The sequence below is a fragment of the Lutzomyia longipalpis genome, chromosome 2 (assembly GCF_024334085.1).
Source record: "Lutzomyia longipalpis isolate SR_M1_2022 chromosome 2, ASM2433408v1".
NCBI classification, from domain to species: Eukaryota; Metazoa; Arthropoda; class Insecta; order Diptera; family Psychodidae; genus Lutzomyia; species Lutzomyia longipalpis.
In genome coordinates, this window is record NC_074708.1 from 20,206,477 (window position 1) to 20,223,550 (window position 17,074).

The following is a 17,074-nucleotide window of genomic DNA, read 5'->3' on the forward strand; positions in this document are numbered from 1 at the left end:
AACTTATGTTTATTCTAAGCGTAACACTGCAAGCTTGTTATTCAATATAACATTGAATAAACAAATCCATTTAATAGCCTAGTTAATTGACTTTAATAGCGCCTCGACGTCTTCAATGAGATATATTTGTTGAATGACTTGTTTAGATTAAGATGCTACATTTTTTTTTAAATCATATGAATATATTTACAGATTTCCTTGTGACTTTTCTCACATTTTGACTCCTGCCGTTAAATTACTACCTCATGTGGCCTTTTTTTTCCTCGCATTGGGATTATTGGAGAGAATGTTCCGGGTTCATTAATATGTCACATTGACACCACTTCTGGGGGATCAGATGTATCCCTATATTATATGTAAGTCTTGATATATAACCGTCGTCCCTTACGGCACGTTCCAATTTTCAACTAATCTCCTCATGCAACGGCATTTTAACACTTCAAAAAATATCTTCTAAAAACAATATCATTCTATTGACACATAAATTTCCATATTACATTTTTTTTATATAAATTAGGACTTTAATGCTTCAATCAAAAATCATAAAAAAAAATTTCATATATAGTTATTAATATTTTTTTAAAAAGATGTTCTTGGATACGTAATTACTTCATTTTTTTCCAAAATGATAATAATAATTTTAATTATTCCCTTATACATAGGTACTAGTGTTTTTAGGTTTTTTTTTAATGAATAAGGGCAATACGTCTGTTAATAAAAATTCATTATAGTTACGATTATTAAAAAAAAATTGCATTGCTTGCATCAATGATATTGTACAGTAGGGATCTGCCTGATACATTGCGCCTTATATATTTCACTCTCAAAGCAGTGGTAAATAAGATAAAGAGGCGGTGCTTCAACTACGTTTAGCAACCAGTAGAAGCAAGAGAATAAAGTGGGGTATTCGTGTGGAACTCGACGAGCCGGAACATTACGGCTGGGCGTCAGAGAGTAAAGTGAATTTGGTGTCTCGAGGCACGATTTAGTTTCAGTCGAGCGACGAAACGTGCGCAGTGAGAATTAGTAGTTCTGGATTCAGTGTTTTGATCAATTGGGAATTTTCGCAAGAAGAATTCAGAAAGTGTTATAAAGACTGACTATAAAAAATTCATTAAGTGAAGCCGTTCTTGTGCTAACTACACTAATAAAAATATTTCTTGTAATTAATTTTCTTAATAAATCCGTAACCCATGATGATGAATGATGCTGCCGCCCTTGGGATGATCCCATACGACTCTATAGGGCTGTATGAGCAGCCCAAACCTCGTTTTATCTTCAAGATGCCCCGAGTTGTACCGGATCAAAAATCCAAATTTGAAAGTGACGAACTCTTTCGTCGTCTTAGTCGAGAAAGTGAGGTGAGAAGATTTTTTTATTTTACTTTTGCACACGTTAGTGTAGTATTTCTCCTAAACTTCTTAGTGTGATTAAAATTTTACCTCGTGGAATTACCAATCTTACATGTCTTTTTTTCTTGTGAAATAATCCAAAGAGTGGGAATTTTTATTCATTCACTTACTCTCTGGGCTCTCTGGTCAGTTCGATGATTCATTTGTGAGTGAAGCAAAAGCAAAACAGTTCCAAGAAAATTATCGTCGGTATTTCCTTCTTCAACTCACATTGTCACTCGGACTACTCTCATGAGCTGTTTCAAACAACGTTTACTTTTGTGAGATAATATTATGCAGTCAAAACTTTATGAGAATACGAATAAATTTAAACCTTTGATTGTTGTAAAATTATTTATTTACATATTTAATTTTAATAGGTAATATATTTCCCTAGGATGCTGCCGACGTTTTATCATGGATCTAAATATGATAACGGCAAATAAGCTTTATTTTATGTCGTAAAATATGTTTTTTTTTTTGGTCTGTTTGTTTGTTTGTGGCAAATATACTCCTCCGAAACGGCTAAACCGATCGTGATGAAATTCGGTACGGATGTAGAGGGGGCCAATATAAGTTGCAAACGCTATGTAGGATTCCACCCCTCCCCTATTATAGTGCCCCACATAAAATTCATTTTTGACTAATCTGCTGAAGGGTCAGCTTAAGGGTTTTTTTTTTAAATGGAATTTGCTCTTACGTAATTGGGGGCTAGGTTTAACTGATCTCTTATAATTTAAAAATAAAGCTGTGTATAGATAGGAGAAAGCGATAAAATATCACTTTTCCAAAACAGATAAAGCAAAATGTAGGGAAACCTGGGGTAAAATAGTGAATTTTTGGGAGATAATTTTTCCTGAATTCTGTCGAAATATTTGAGATTTCCCATGACGACTATCTTATAGGAAATTTTCCGGGCTACAACTTTGTCTTAGACGATTTTTCTCTATCTCAACGGGAAAATGCTTTTTCAGGCCATCTTCCAAAAACCCTTACACATTTGCCTGTTCCAAAAATCCTGGGGTAAAACGGTTAATTGCGTTTTTTGCTCGCTAATCTTAATTTAATGAAATTATTTTAGCAAGGCACTATAATACCTACTGAGAATGAGAGATTTGTGTACAAATTAAAAAAAATTTTTTAATAAAAAGAACACAAAAAATAAAAATAACGTTAAATTTAAGAAATTGTCTTTTTATTCTTTTAGTTTATAAAAATAGGTAATAGTGAGTGGTCAAACATCATAAATTTTAAGTAATAGCTATGGTGATTAGGGAATATTTTTTTCCAAAATTTAAAAAGTTATTTAAAAAAAAAACACCAAATTTACCATTTTACCCCAGTTACCCCTATACGTCTTTTCTTTATTAAAGTTTTTCTCCTACAACTATTTCTCAGATCATTTTGTTCTATCTAGCTAGGAAAGATGATATTTTGAGCTTTTTCTAAACCCAAAATAAAATATAAACTAATAAATAAACAAAAAGAAAAATTACCAATAATTCTTTACATTCAGGAGTTAAGTGAAATTTTCTTTTTAAGGTGAGGTACACAGGATACAGGGATCGTCCCCAAGAAGAGCGTCAAATACGTTTTCAGACTGGATGCCGTGAAGGACATACGGAAATATCATTTGTAGCATCCGGCACAAATCTACAATTAGTTTTTAACGCTAATCACGGCCCATATCTACCAGAGAGAGAATGTGATTTCGACAAGGAGCATGGAAAGGTGAGCAGAGCACAGAAGAAGCCTTATTATTTGTGCATCAATTAACTATAATCACATAGATGCTCTATACTAATCCGACAGGCGTTTCGTGATTGAAGTGGATTCAATTGATATGCCCATTAGGGGCATTTTGACGATAGTTTGTTGAAATTGTTGAATTTTTATTCTTCAACTTTTTGGGTAAATAAAATTGATTTGTTCCACATCTGAGATTATGATGTGGGAAAATAAGTTGCCAAGTATTGTATGTAATCGTTTGGTGAATTGGCCCTCATTGCATAAAGTGTATCAGAAAGGGACATTGATACCTTTTTTGTAGAATATTTTGTTTTTATGTTAAACGTCTGTTAATGAGGGGATATTACTTCGAAGCGTGCCAAAAATTAGAAAATATTAATTTACATGCAAGTCCATGTTATAAGAAGGATGTCAGATGGTTGGGCACTTGATCCCACTAAAAGGAAGGAAAAAAAAACTTAGACATATGGAGCCTTTAAGGGCAAACAGTTTTGAGAATAAAGTCAATTGAATGGTAATTAAGTGCACTTAAATTTCTTCCCTCCATTCAATCATGTGGTGTGTTTGAACGGATGATTTTGGTAAAAATTATATTGGTATATCCTCACACATATATAGGTGTAATTTTAAATTTTTAGTATAGGTACCTATGTGCCTTTGTCTGTCCTTCTGCTTATTCTTTTCACTGACATCCCAGAGCGTGAGGAAGTGGAATCTTGAGCCAATTTAGGAAGATTTTTATTCTTTGGCTTTTTTAACTGCCTTTTTGGACCCATTCGATACATGTATGTCAATTAGTGGGTTCAGTTTTATTCGGCACGCGAACGTCAGATGTTTGATGTAGCCTCAATGCGTTGCACCGTTTGACGGAAAAGTTCAATGCAAAAATCAACCAAAAGTAGCGTTGCGTTTTCTTTTGGGAGACCCATATGTTATTGAAAAGGGCGGTGGAATGTCGATTCCACCGCTGTGATTAATTATATACTTTACACATATTCATTTTAAATATATATATGTACCTATATGTACATACATATATAGGCAAAGAAGTGCAAAATGCCAAGAATGATTTTTTAAATTTTCGTACTCTTTTTCAATGCATCCAAAAGTTCTTTTATTCAGCCCTTTTTGTGTCTCTTATAAAGCAGGATGAATGAACGAAATGTCATGCTGAGCTCTAATTCTAACAGAATTAACTCTTATTGAAATTGTAAATATTTTTGTATTTGTCAATTGAAGAGAACACTTTTTTGTAGTTCGATTTCTAAACTTAATTCCTGCAAACCTTTTTTGGCACGACATGAAAGAGTTTGATGAAAAGTACCTCCTGATGTGTAGTGTGATTATTACTTTAGTAAGGGTTCAACAGTATAATTTTGTCCATTGAATAAACGTTAGAGTTACAAAGTATATAATAAAATAGTACAGTCAGTTAGATAAGTAAAAAGACGCCAACGAAAATATTTTCTTCCTTTTAGCTGTGTTTCTTTCAGACACAGCTTTTGTGTACCGAGCAAAATCGAAAGTCGTCAGATCGGGCTCAAACTTGGTATGAGCACGAATTAGGGTCCCCACATTCCAAAAAACGTATGCGCCAAAAATAAGTTTTTTTCCGGCCGGCCGTCCGGCCGTCCGTAGTATAACGCTAAATTGCGAGAGAACGGTGATAGATAGAGACTTGCGGTAAACGGCAAAGTTTAAATATCGACTGGAAGACATCCGATTATGAGGTCAAATCCACCCCCCCACCCCTCCGTCCGCCATTTTGAATAACCTCAAAATTTTGTTTTCGCTATATCTCAGCGGCTATTATAGCTAGAGGGCTGAAATTTTGATATGTTGTAGGGGACATCAAGACCTTTCCAACGATACCTCATTTTCGAAAATCGGTCAAGCCGTTTAGTCAATATGGCCGCCACAATTTTTCATAGAAAATCGACCATAACTCGAAAACGGCTTGACCGATTTTGATCAACCCGGGCTCAAATGAAAGCTCTCAACAAACCCTACAACTCTCTAGAACATACGAAGTTTCAAAATTGACCGCTAGGGGGCCAAAAATCAAAAACAAAATTTTCGATGAGTTTTCGAAGAATATCTCGAAAACGCCGTTATCGATTTGCTTCATTTTTTGATATGTTATAGCTGACCATATTATCTAGCTCCATGCCAAAAATGAAGAAAATCTATGTCTCCGTTCTCGAGATATAGCCTTCCAAAGTTGGCATGTCATATCTCGGGTTCTACAAGTCCGATTTTGATCAACTCAAGTGCAAATGAAAGGTTTCGTGAAGCCCTACAAATGTCTAGAACATTGCAAGTTCGAGAAATGACCGCGAGAGGCGCTAAAGTCAAAATCAATATTTTCGAAAATTTCGAACTCGAATATTTCGAAAATGCCATTATCGATTTACTTCATATTTTAATTTATTATAGTTCAGGTTAAGACCTTTCCAACGATAGCTCAAACTCGAAAATCTATGGAGCCGTTCCCGAGATATGGCCTTCTAAAGATTTCTTAGGGTATGACTTTTCAACTTTTCCCGACTTTGCGCGTATTTAAATTAATTCGCGTTCTAGTTTGCTCTCACAAAATTGGTACACCACTGAAAGAAACACAGCTCCCGTAAGCTTGGTCAGCTTACCAGTACATTTTATAATTTTTTTTAAAAATCTACAGAGGCTTCAAGAAGTACCATAATACATTTTTATGTCCGTCCGATTTGAAATTCCAATTGAGAATTCAATGATTTATTTTGCTTACAAAATGAAAAAAAAAAACATAATAAAAATCAAACTAACAATAACATTATAATTTTATTTTGAAATATCTATTTATCAATAGTCCTTGGACATGTAACTCTATATGAAAAAAGTAAAAGAATGTAATATAAGTGTAGATATTTTTTTCATTATCTTTACATACCTACATAAATATTTTAGACTGTACCAATTCCTTACTACACTACTGTATGGTATGATCAAGAGATGTGAGACATAAGTAGTAAGTTTGACCTTAGGTCAGTGGATTTAAGAGCTAATTTTGTAGAGTGTTCCAATGACGCCCATAACTTTTGCTAGTACCTGCACCCATTATTCGACTCACTCTGCCATATGTATATCCTATACATCCATGAAATGTCCATGGAGTTTTATGGCAAAATTACTAAGAAACTGATCAGGGTGTTGTTCAAAATACAAACGCATCTATGCTTTTTGGAGTCTGGAGGTAAAAAAAAAGCGACTCCAAAATTATATAATTATTGTCCTCTTTCTGACCTTGGCTGCCTCAGCAGATTTACAATGGAGTTGTCACCATTTCCGTCCCTTTTTTTATTATTCTCGCCTATTATATGTTGACTTTTCTGTGCACAGCAGCACACATTGCCACGTTAAATGCGCATAGGGCAGAGAAGAAAGATTTAAGCCTTGTGGGTGCCTTTTTGTCCTGCTGGTGCTTTAACTAGTAATTTTTCTTTTATCTTTTGTAGGTTCACATAAAGTCACATTTTATCATGAATGGTGTCTGTGTGAGATTCCGGGGATGGTTGGATTTGGAGCGTCTTGACGGTGTTGGGTGTTTGGAGTACGATGACCGACGTGCAGCTCATGAAGATGCGATTCTGCGCGACCAAATCGATCGATACAACCAACGACTGCGTGATTTTGAGGATAAACAGAGGGCCTACCGTGGCGAGAGGCAAGATGAAATGGATCAAGTGAGACGTGGGGTTCCGGGTGGGATTGGTGTTGGCGTGGGTGGAGGCATGTGGAGACGATAAGCAGATTTATTCACAGTCACATCACAAGAAGCACAATTAGAATTATTATTTTGGATTATTTTTGTTATGTTTTGTATATAAAATATTTTTAAATATGTACATGGTCACCTTTTCTTCATCCCTTTCATTTACATATGTACAAAAAAATTAAAGTAAAAAAATACAAACAAACTGAAGAGATTTGCATAGATATTTTAGGCAACTTTCAAGAATCTTTTACTTATATGACTGAGTTTAAACACATTGTAGTGATTCTGTACAATTAAGAGAGCATAAAAACGATAATTTTGAAAATGGAAACATGTTGTTTTATTGATTCCAATAGCACAGCGGAAATTATTTTTGATCCCCAGCACGTGTAATTGAATTTTACATTCGCACATATCACGAAACTCATTGAATTGTATTGAATTTTATCCCAGGGATAAGACATTTGCAAATATCTCAACAATTCCCTACTGCAATCGCCCTGCGTGGCCCCTGCTTCAAATTAACCCCCTACTATGTTTGTTTGCATTTGTGAACTCACTGGAAAATTCTTTCCATCTTCGTGCCTTTGAATTTAAATTCAGGACGAATTGAGGGAATAATTGAAAGTTCTGGCATTTTTTGCTTAAGCAAATTACTAAATATTTTTCTACCCTCTCTATTCAGCACTTTGAATCCTGGGCGATTAGCCAAGAGGAATTTATATGAATATATCTTTTCAAGAGTAACCATCCCTTCTGTAATTCAAGGAATTTCTCATTTCAGCATAAAGGATAAACTTCCTTGTATATCATGTTATATATGTATGTATATCGAAACTACAATCAATATTTTGTAAGAGATACATATTATGTATAAATAAATTTATACATATATACAATTGCCTAATGTTACACAAAGGTGCTCAATAGCTAAGGGGGCGTTTCTAAAAAATGCTCACTAATCATTGATCACTGTACACAAAAGAGACAAAAGATAAAAAAAAATCAGGGCAATCCCAGCTGACCCAAGTTATTACGTTGCAATATCTCTTTCTACCGTTGCTTAATTTGCAATTAATTTTCGTACTATATACGTATAGAAGGGTTAATGCACAAGCAGTCACAGAAAAAAAAACAATTATCCGTATAAAACAAACTTGGTGGAAAATTTGCATATTTTGACCCCATCAGACATCAGCATAGCATGACACTTTTTTAATAGTAGTAAATTTTTCTTGTCCATTTGTCAGCCACGCCCAATATACATTTTGTATGCTAAAGGCGCGAAAATTGAGAAAAAGGGTTACAAAGGGTTACATTATACGAAATAATATTGCACAGTTGAGCAAATGAGAAAAACAAGAAAATCGTGTCAGTAATAAATTATCAGCGCTCTGTATGTATTTATTCAACTAACAGAAACTAAATGTTTTATTTTATTTCTTTCTCACACCCGTGTCACTCAAATTCTCACTCCTTTACAAGCTCAATCCTTTTGCTTTGGTATCCCTTATACCCTATTGAAAAAAAACCTTTCACCCCTTTGTACATCATTGCGATGCGAATATATCTAATGTTTATGGAGTGATTTCTTTTTTCACATTGTTCTGATTTTTTGAGCATTAATCGCGATATGAGCAACAAAGTCGTAAAAAAATGTGTAAGTCACCCTTTTTTTCCCATTTATATGACTTTTTTTCTACTCTTCAGATTTTTGGAAATGATACAGATATTACTGCCAATTTTTTGCGTTTGGTGATCCATCAATTTTCCCTCATTGTTCATCACTCATTGAATAAGAACATTATGGTGTTTAAATTACCATATAAATAAAATAAAAGAAGATTTTTCCTGCTTCAGATGCAGATCATAACATGCAAAAAAAAAATTAAAAGATTTGAATAGTGAGATTTGTTTGTTTTTTTTTTTGCACGTAAAAAAGATTTATTATTATTCTTGCAATAAATACTTTAGAAATGTTCTTTCACTATTACATAATAGTAGGTACAAGATGTTTTCGAGACATGAGAGTATAGATTGATATTATCCTCAATTAAGAAGACCATCACACATTTGATAATTTGATAATTAATTTGGAATAAATGTCTGTTATATAATATACATACAAAATTAGGAATTTTCAAAAACAAGAGAATTTTGCTTTTAAACACTAAAATCATTTGTGGACAGCTTCTTAACGTTTTCACGAAGTGACACAGATGATTTAATTAAACTATAGTGAATAAAATGAAGTAAAAAGCTATTTGTCACATTAGTCACGTGTATTGCTTCTCTATACTGTTTAAAAGTGTTTCTATGTGAATTTACGATTCAAAAAAACCTAGGGTAGAAAAAAAATTCTCATACTGAAATGGAGGAGCATCTCTTGTCATTTGTACTAATAAATTATCTCCTATTTTAACCCTCTCACTATCTCATTCTTCTATTAACCCGCCGTGCACTGATTTTAGCGCATCGAATTGTCATGTTGGGTGACGAAGGGTGCGAGCAACATATGGTGAATTTTTTTCTGAATTTTCTCCCCGAGAGGAATTAATAACCTTATACTGAGACTTCACTCTTGGAATACTTTATTTATGAGACAAGCTGTTGACAACTAACTCCATATTATATCTTAATATTGGAGTGAGATACAAAAAGTGAGGACATTGCTTTATTAAATGTTGTATGAACCATTCACAAATTTTTCAAAAACTCCTCCAGATATATTTTAATTACATGTACTTTGCACGTGTAGGAGCTTTAATCCAGCCCTTAAGCGACATCCCAGATAATCCATCCAATTGATATAAATTCACGAGGATTATCTGCAGATGAGCACCTGATAACTAGGTAGGTAGTGAATTCATATGATGTAAAAAGACTTCGCATTATGGTTCGCTGAGTGTGAAAAGGGAAATTGGAAATAATTAAAAGGAAGTTTTAGCATCTACCTGAGAATTTATGTCAAAGATTAAATAATCTCGTTAGGATTTATATCTCTCTTTTATTTACGCTTAGTGCTTTTGTAGGAGTTTTCTTTTCGTAACACTATAATACAATATTTTCCTGTCTCACGAAGATTTATTCCTTGTCAGTGCAATTCATCTTGTTCCTTAGGCACAATTCACCGTTCTCATGTTTTTTTTTCCATCCCCCAATATGATCCCATTTCTCAATACATAAATACCGAATCTTCAGTAAAGCGTATGAAGGGAAGAGGTAAAAGTAAACAAGAAGTGCGAGACATGTCTCAAATATCCGCAGCTGTCCACTTGGGTGGCAAATATCGCTTAATTTTACGCATCAGCGGAAAAAATAAAAGAAAGTTGATACATAGAGAATGATACTACTTGATGAAAATTATAACTAATTTGCAATTAATACACCTTTGGGTACCTTGGAGATCTTATAACATATATGTATATTTTGCATTTAACTGAAGAATGATAAAAACGAGCAAGGATTATAGCTTGTGTACATTGTACTATATATAAAGAAGATGTCACATTAATATTTTTTATTTTGGAAAGTCAGTCAAATTTAGTCTGAGATAAAAATTTAAATTTGATCTATATATCTGTCCTCAATTTTCATTTAAAATAAATTCCTTTGATTCTTAAAATCACTTTTTATTGACATTCGATTACATTTATTGCCTAATACTCACGTCTCTGTGAATGCAAAACTCAATAGGACGACGTCCCTCTATTATTTTCAAATGGATGTGTTTGAACAATTTTCTTTCTTTCTACCGCTCTTATTATCACAATCACACGCAATACATAGCGGGGTGATGGCATAAAAGTTCGTGATTTTTTTTGTAAATAGGCTCCTCACAAATTACTCCTCTCATTCATCGTTCCTTTCATTCCGTAATGATGTACAAATATACTTGTTTTCATGAGTGAATCAAATGGCACCCCCGCACAATATTGATGGGGGTGCGCAATCAATGAGTCACGTCAAAAGAAAGCTACACAATTTTTCATTTCCGGTTGGGTATTTAAAAATCGCAAAAGGCAAACCTTTCAAAATGTGATTGAGGGTCGTCCAACTTCTACTGACTCTACAGATTTTAAAAATATTGAGAAGGTTTTCACAACAACAAAAAATCACTCCAGTCTTTGAAAGAATGTGCAAGAATATACATAATACTGATTGGCATCTAAATAGTGACGATCTTAAGGGAAAAAAATCTCCGTGTCATTCACACGTGTAATAAAGGAAAAGCAACTTTTGCTAACTCTGATTAGGGGCCAGAATAAATCCGTGGCAAACGTCCCAAAAACGATCAAAATCCAACGCATTTCCAACCCTTTCTTCTCACAACATTCCGTGTTTACGATATAAATTCGATCAGTAAGATTATTCTTCAAATGCGAGTTAATACGAAAGGCAAATAAGACAGAGAGGGATTTTGACACCCTTATTTGAATTCACTGTCAAATGCTCATTTCACAGGCTATACAGCGATGAATATAGAAAATCTAAATTTATGCTGAGTGAAAAAAAAAGAAAAGTTTAATAAAATATAAGAGAAAGAAGAATAATTAATTAATTAGCGGTGAGACGAAACAGTGATCAAGTCGTGAACAAGAGACACAGTTGAGAGGGAAGAGGTAGGTCCTGATGGGAGTTATAGGGTATAAGGCTCATGTATTTAATATTCATTACTCACTTGCCAGTCATTCAGTCCATTTAGTAAATTAATTGAAAATATGATAAGTTTTGTATGGCTCCAAATAATCGCATTTCCGAGTTCTAAGCACTTATTATTCACAGAACTTCGGAAACATCACCATACCTCATCATATACTCATACATTTTACGTGCGAATTTAATGAACAATCTAAATCATTTTTTGATTATTGCAATTTGGCGTGTTTGGCGTTACATTAAGTTTGTATACCCTTCTTGACTATTGCAGAAATTGCAGAAAATACAGATAAATATGCAGAAACCGCAATATATTTTAGTCAGTCAATATAGAGTACAGTTTCTTAGTTTCTTATATCTTTTGCTTTTCATTCTTTATTCTTATTAAAAATTTCTTATCATTCTCTTCAGTGTATTCTTAAGATTGTACATTATGTGTGGTAGATGGAGGCATTGCGGTTAAAGGAAGTACTAAAGAATTATTCTACACAAAAACTTATGATGAGATTTCTTTCTGTGGTTTCCGTTTTTTAATGTTTTTTGTCCATTTTGTACAATATTCTTTATTATTGAGATTTAAATAATATTTTTTCGCCATGAAACGATAGTAAATCATGTTAGATTTGTTCACAAAAAATATGATGGATTAAAATCACACTTGAATCACTTAAAAAACATACGTATAATGCTCCTTTTTGTCGTTCCATGTTTGTTTATCGCTTTATCAAACATAAAATCTGCATAAGCACAATTCACGCCAGAAAAGGGAGAAATGCAAATCACACATCAACAATTTTAATACTTTTATAGATGGGATATTTTAATATTATATAGGGTAAGTCTGACATCTCAATTTGATGGGGAACTTTTAAAAAATGCATTGATGATAAGCGTTCACTTATACTCATTGTTTTCAACTTGGAAAATATAGCGACATAATTTAGGGAAAAAATGGAAAGAGTTTGCATTAAAAAAATGACATTATGTTTGAGATGAGTTCAATTAACGGAACGTTAAAATATTTCATAAAAATAAACCTGTTCATCTACACAGCAATAAAAATTCTTTGAAGAACCATAGTTAAAAGATTTCATGTTAAAATATTCTCTAATAACATTTTTCTGGAATCAGAAAAACTTATAAGTGTTTTAAGTAAAAAGAAACAGCAATTTTTTAAGGAATATAGATACTTGGATGGCTCAAAATTTATTAGGTTTTTTTTTATTAGGCCCACCTCGTAGGCCCAAGCTCTTTGGGTTTTTTTTATTTATTCTATTATTTCTATTTCTCTTGTGTTTGCCGCGGCTTTATTAAAATCACAGCTAAAAAATACGTATAGCGGTCCTATATAGGTCAAATGACCTAAAGACCTTTGGGTGAGGGCTGGGATTAATAAAAAAAAAGCTAAAAAATACACCGAGTTAACGGCCAAATCTAGAATCATATTGATCTAAAAAAAATCCTATAAATATATCTACACACAGCCAGAATTTAAACTTGATGTTAAAAATTTGAGTTTTTTTTGATAAAATAGGTAAAAAACATCACAAAATATGTTTTGCACAGTAGTTCAGGAAAGGGTTATAAAGTTTAAAGCGATATATGTATGTATTGCAGAAAATCCACCAAAATATGAATTGGCGCAACGAATTTTATTGCTTTCCACTGCAAATCGGTGATGTGTATGGTGCTAAAATTGATTTGGTAGGGTTTATCTTAAATCTAACACGAGATTTCTTTCGGCAATTTATAGATTGGGGACAAAAGGGTTGAAGCCCCGGAGACATAATTTAACGTCTCATTCCGTAATTTTGAGTTTAGTTTTTTTTTTGTATCTAAATCTTGTTATCCCTCTGCAGTGTTATAGCGATTATGTAGCTATATAGTTCAATATAAATATGCAGACTGTGCTCTTGTCAACGCCCCTAGCAACCAATTGGATTGTTCCATAGGGCTGCTCTATTCCCCTTCTTCACTATATCCATCGATTTTCCGGATATACCATTGTATACATTAATTCGTCTGTTTATATTTTCACTCCTCTTGACTTCATACTCAACGTTTTATTCTGTGCCGCCAAATATGTGTACTTTTATTGAATAAATACGCACATAGTACAGGATGATATCCTAATGGTACAAAAAATGGAAGTTTCATTGCAAAAGTAGCTTTCAACATATCCATGTATTTTATAAATGTATTTTATAAAATTAAAGGGCAAATGATGTAGCCATATTCCTTTTTCATTGTCATTTATATACTTATATCATCACATGAAAGGCGGATTCATTTTGAAAGTATAGATTACATTTTGAGATTAGGGGACGTAGAAATCAAGGCATTATACGTTTTATAGAATGTGCAATCTCTTGTTGTGGCTCAAATGGCTTCCATAAAGATTTTACGCGAAAAATGGAAGAATGCGATAAAAAATGTTATTGTATTTTCTATCTAAATACATGTTCCAGTCAAAAGTTCTCGAGATAAATCGTTAAAAGGTAATTTAATTCCCTTTCCAAGTCTGAAAAAAATTTAAAAATCAGTCAAGCGGTTCGATCGTGGGAGCAATTTTAGAGAATCATAGTGAAATAATACATTTTTGAGTATATCTCAGACTGTGTGGTTGATCAAATCTCTATCTAACGATCTAGCCCTGTATTTTACAAATTCAAGTTGATTGCGATAACGAGACTTGCAAAATCTAATTAAAATTCATAAATTCATTCTTTTTTCAAGTAAACACGTCCATAAAATGGTTTATTATAAAAAATATTCACTTCCAAAAATGCAACAATTTTATACAATTTTTTTTTCTTTTTCTTTTTTTAGTTTTTGAACAAAAATTTTTATATTTACATGTGATTTTTTTTTGACTAAATAAGAGAAAAAACGAATTGTTAGAAGTCATATTCCTGATCAATTTTCAGCTCAATGAGTACATTAAATACGAATATATTGAAGAAACAGAGACCGACGGTAAAAAGGTCAATAAGTGGTACTGAGAAATTTTCTGCTAATTTGTCTATGACAAAGCAATTGATGATGCAGAGCAATGCAAGTCCTAGAGCCCAGTAGTTGTCTGCCATGATCCCAAAGTACATGAGAGACATGATATTTCCAAGGAGGATGAGGAATTTGATTGTGTCATGACCCCCAGGAGTGAAAATGATATCCAGTATAGGAATACCGGTAGATGAAATTTGAATAATGGCCCATATTGAATTATTAACGCGTTGATAGAGTTGAGTGGTTACAAGTGCTACAGGAATTATGCGACTAGCACTGAAGGTGACACTATAGACAGAACGGAGATAAACAACCAGATGTGGGTGTCCGAAGCGAACTACACCGATGAGACCGTGCAATAACATGAAGCCAAAGATGACCACGGCTATGGGATAAACTTCCAGCACAAGTGTTTTACTCAGGCACCACCCGGAGATGCCAGAAAGGCATATGTGAGCAAGGCACGTCAGATAGTTGTGGGCGCTACGGTGATCCACTTTCTTGAACCTATGGAAATTATGCGATATGCATAGAATATGGTTTTAAGAGCGTTCAAAAGGACTACAACACTAACCACATTGAACACCAAGGTAGATGATAGAGAAACGTACATATTCAAATCATATTATATCAAGAAAATCGAAGAAATGAAGAGTTAGTCAAACTCACAAGCAAGCACACATAGTTTTTATTAAAGTAAAACATCGAAAAATATTTTATTATTTGTGTAAAATTATGTGAATTACTAAGAAAATCTAATTTTTGTGATTTTTTTTGGCTTTGATCTTTCCGTGTAAGAGAAAAACTATCCTAACTTTAATGTATCACAGTTGTGCATTTCTATACTGCTGGTCTGATTGCGATGAAATTTGGTAAAAAGATAATTTTCACTAGGCGATTGCCACCAACGATATTCATTTCCACCCCTAAGCTCCCCTTCATGTAGCCCCTACACAAATTCCATGCTTTTTTGGCAACTTTTTGAATTTGGCGCCCTTTTTGGTACATTCTGTTGAAGAGAAAATGAGATGGATGCATTTCACCACTATTCGTCTCCCTCACACATTCAGTTTTTCGCGTTTTCGACCGAATTTTCCGGGGAAATTGTGTTTTTTTGTGACCAGGAAAACACTTTTGAATTTTTGCCATCAAAAATCCAAAAGTCACGAAAATCCATTTCCGGGAAAAAAAGTGCGTGTAAAATCCCCAACCGTCAAAATTTTAAAATTTATAACACAACTGTCAAAATTTCCGCGGGCCCCAAATTCCACACAGAGAGGCACCCCGGGGGCTCCGGAGCCCCCAGAAGATCTTCAAGAGCTCCAAAAATGCGTTTTATGCCAACAAATTTGGAAAAAAAACAAGGAAAATCGTATTTTTGGAAAAACAAAACAAAAGTTCGTTAAGTTCAAATATTTTTATTTGGGCCAGACGTTATATGGCGCTGTTTAGTTTGCTGAAGAGAAAATGAAACGGATGCACATGCTATTTCACCGCGATTTTCTCACTTGCACGTCACTTATACTATTTCATTCGCACAGAAGGTTTTTCGCTATTTTCTCAAGTTTTCCGCTAAATTTTCCAATGAAATTAGATATTTTATAACCAGGAAGCGACGACGCATCAATTGGCAACGCCCCTTTAAAACTTTCAAAATCCGCGCCAAAAAGTGCCGTGCAAAATCCGGAAAAAAATCCGGCGAGTTGCGCCCCAAATTTTTACTGAAAATTCCTGGGGGGCCCCTGAGCATCCACTGTGTTTTTGGAGCCCGAAAAATGAGTTTTTCCACGAAAAAAAAATATTTTAAAAGTTTTCCGCACAACTACAAAAAAACTTTAGCACACTCACACCACTACAAAACGCAGAGTGAGACGAAGGAGACGAAGATATTTTCTCTCATTCCATCTCGTCAGGATGATTTTTTCGTATGATAAAAAATCAAAAAATATAGTCGAAAATACGGAAAATTATCAAAATATTAACGGTATTTAAATGAAAAGATCCAGTTTTTCTATTTTAGATCCAAACTCTACTGCACGACTACGTATTAAAGGTATATTAATCAAAATGTACAAACACGGATGCAACACACAAAACAAACACATTTTGTTAATAATAATAATAAATTATTACCTAAACATGATACAATTTGTCCTTTTATATTATACAAAACTAACAAAAGAAAGATTTCTCAAATTTTGTGCGTATTTTGAGCCAGATTGACTATAAAATTCGTTTGTTATTATTATTTACCCTTTTGGTTATAATTCTTACCTACTAAATAATCCCAACACATTTTATGTGGAAGATTGACGAAAACCTCTGCAAATCCTCTAACGAGATTATCGGCACAATAAGCACATAAATTTTCGTTATTTTTACTTCATTTACCAATTTTACCAAATCCATTACACTCAAAAAAATAGCTAATTTTAGTAAAAAAAAAATGTAATTAAAAATAAATTATAGCTTTTGATATTTTATTTATAGACTTTATAAGTGTTTTACTTTATGCGCA

The 17,074-nt window shown here is 33.4% G+C and overlaps 2 protein-coding genes across 2 annotated transcripts; one reads left to right on the top strand and one right to left on the bottom strand.

Annotated features, from left to right (window-relative positions):
- The first annotated feature begins 926 nt into the window (after positions 1-926).
- On the top strand, positions 927-7,222 carry LOC129789466 (protein big brother). Its single transcript, XM_055826293.1, has 3 exons — positions 927-1,361; positions 2,934-3,122; positions 6,632-7,222. The coding sequence occupies exons 1-3, from the start codon at positions 1,194-1,196 to the stop codon at positions 6,920-6,922; spliced, it is 648 nt and encodes a 215-aa protein (XP_055682268.1). The 5' UTR covers positions 927-1,193; the 3' UTR covers positions 6,923-7,222.
- Positions 7,223-14,273: 7,051 nt separating this feature from the next.
- Positions 14,274-16,845, bottom strand: LOC129789468 (uncharacterized). Its single transcript, XM_055826295.1, has 2 exons — positions 16,690-16,845; positions 14,274-15,063 (listed from the first exon to the last, which is right to left on the bottom strand). Exons 1-2 carry the CDS (start codon positions 16,695-16,697, stop codon positions 14,448-14,450), a joined length of 624 nt encoding a protein of 207 aa, XP_055682270.1. The 5' UTR covers positions 16,698-16,845; the 3' UTR covers positions 14,274-14,447.
- Between the last annotated feature and the right edge of the window lie 229 nt (positions 16,846-17,074).

Bases quoted from the DNA above. Each gene is read 5' to 3' on its own strand.
- LOC129789466 (XM_055826293.1), top strand. From the start codon at position 1,194: ATGATGATGAATGATGCTGCCGCCCTTGGGATGATCCCATACGACTCT. The intron at 1,362-2,933 runs GTGAGAAGATTT...TTTCTTTTTAAG, and splicing joins GTCTTAGTCGAGAAAGTGAG to GTGAGGTACACAGGATACAG. The intron at 3,123-6,631 runs GTGAGCAGAGCA...TATCTTTTGTAG, and splicing joins TCGACAAGGAGCATGGAAAG to GTTCACATAAAGTCACATTT.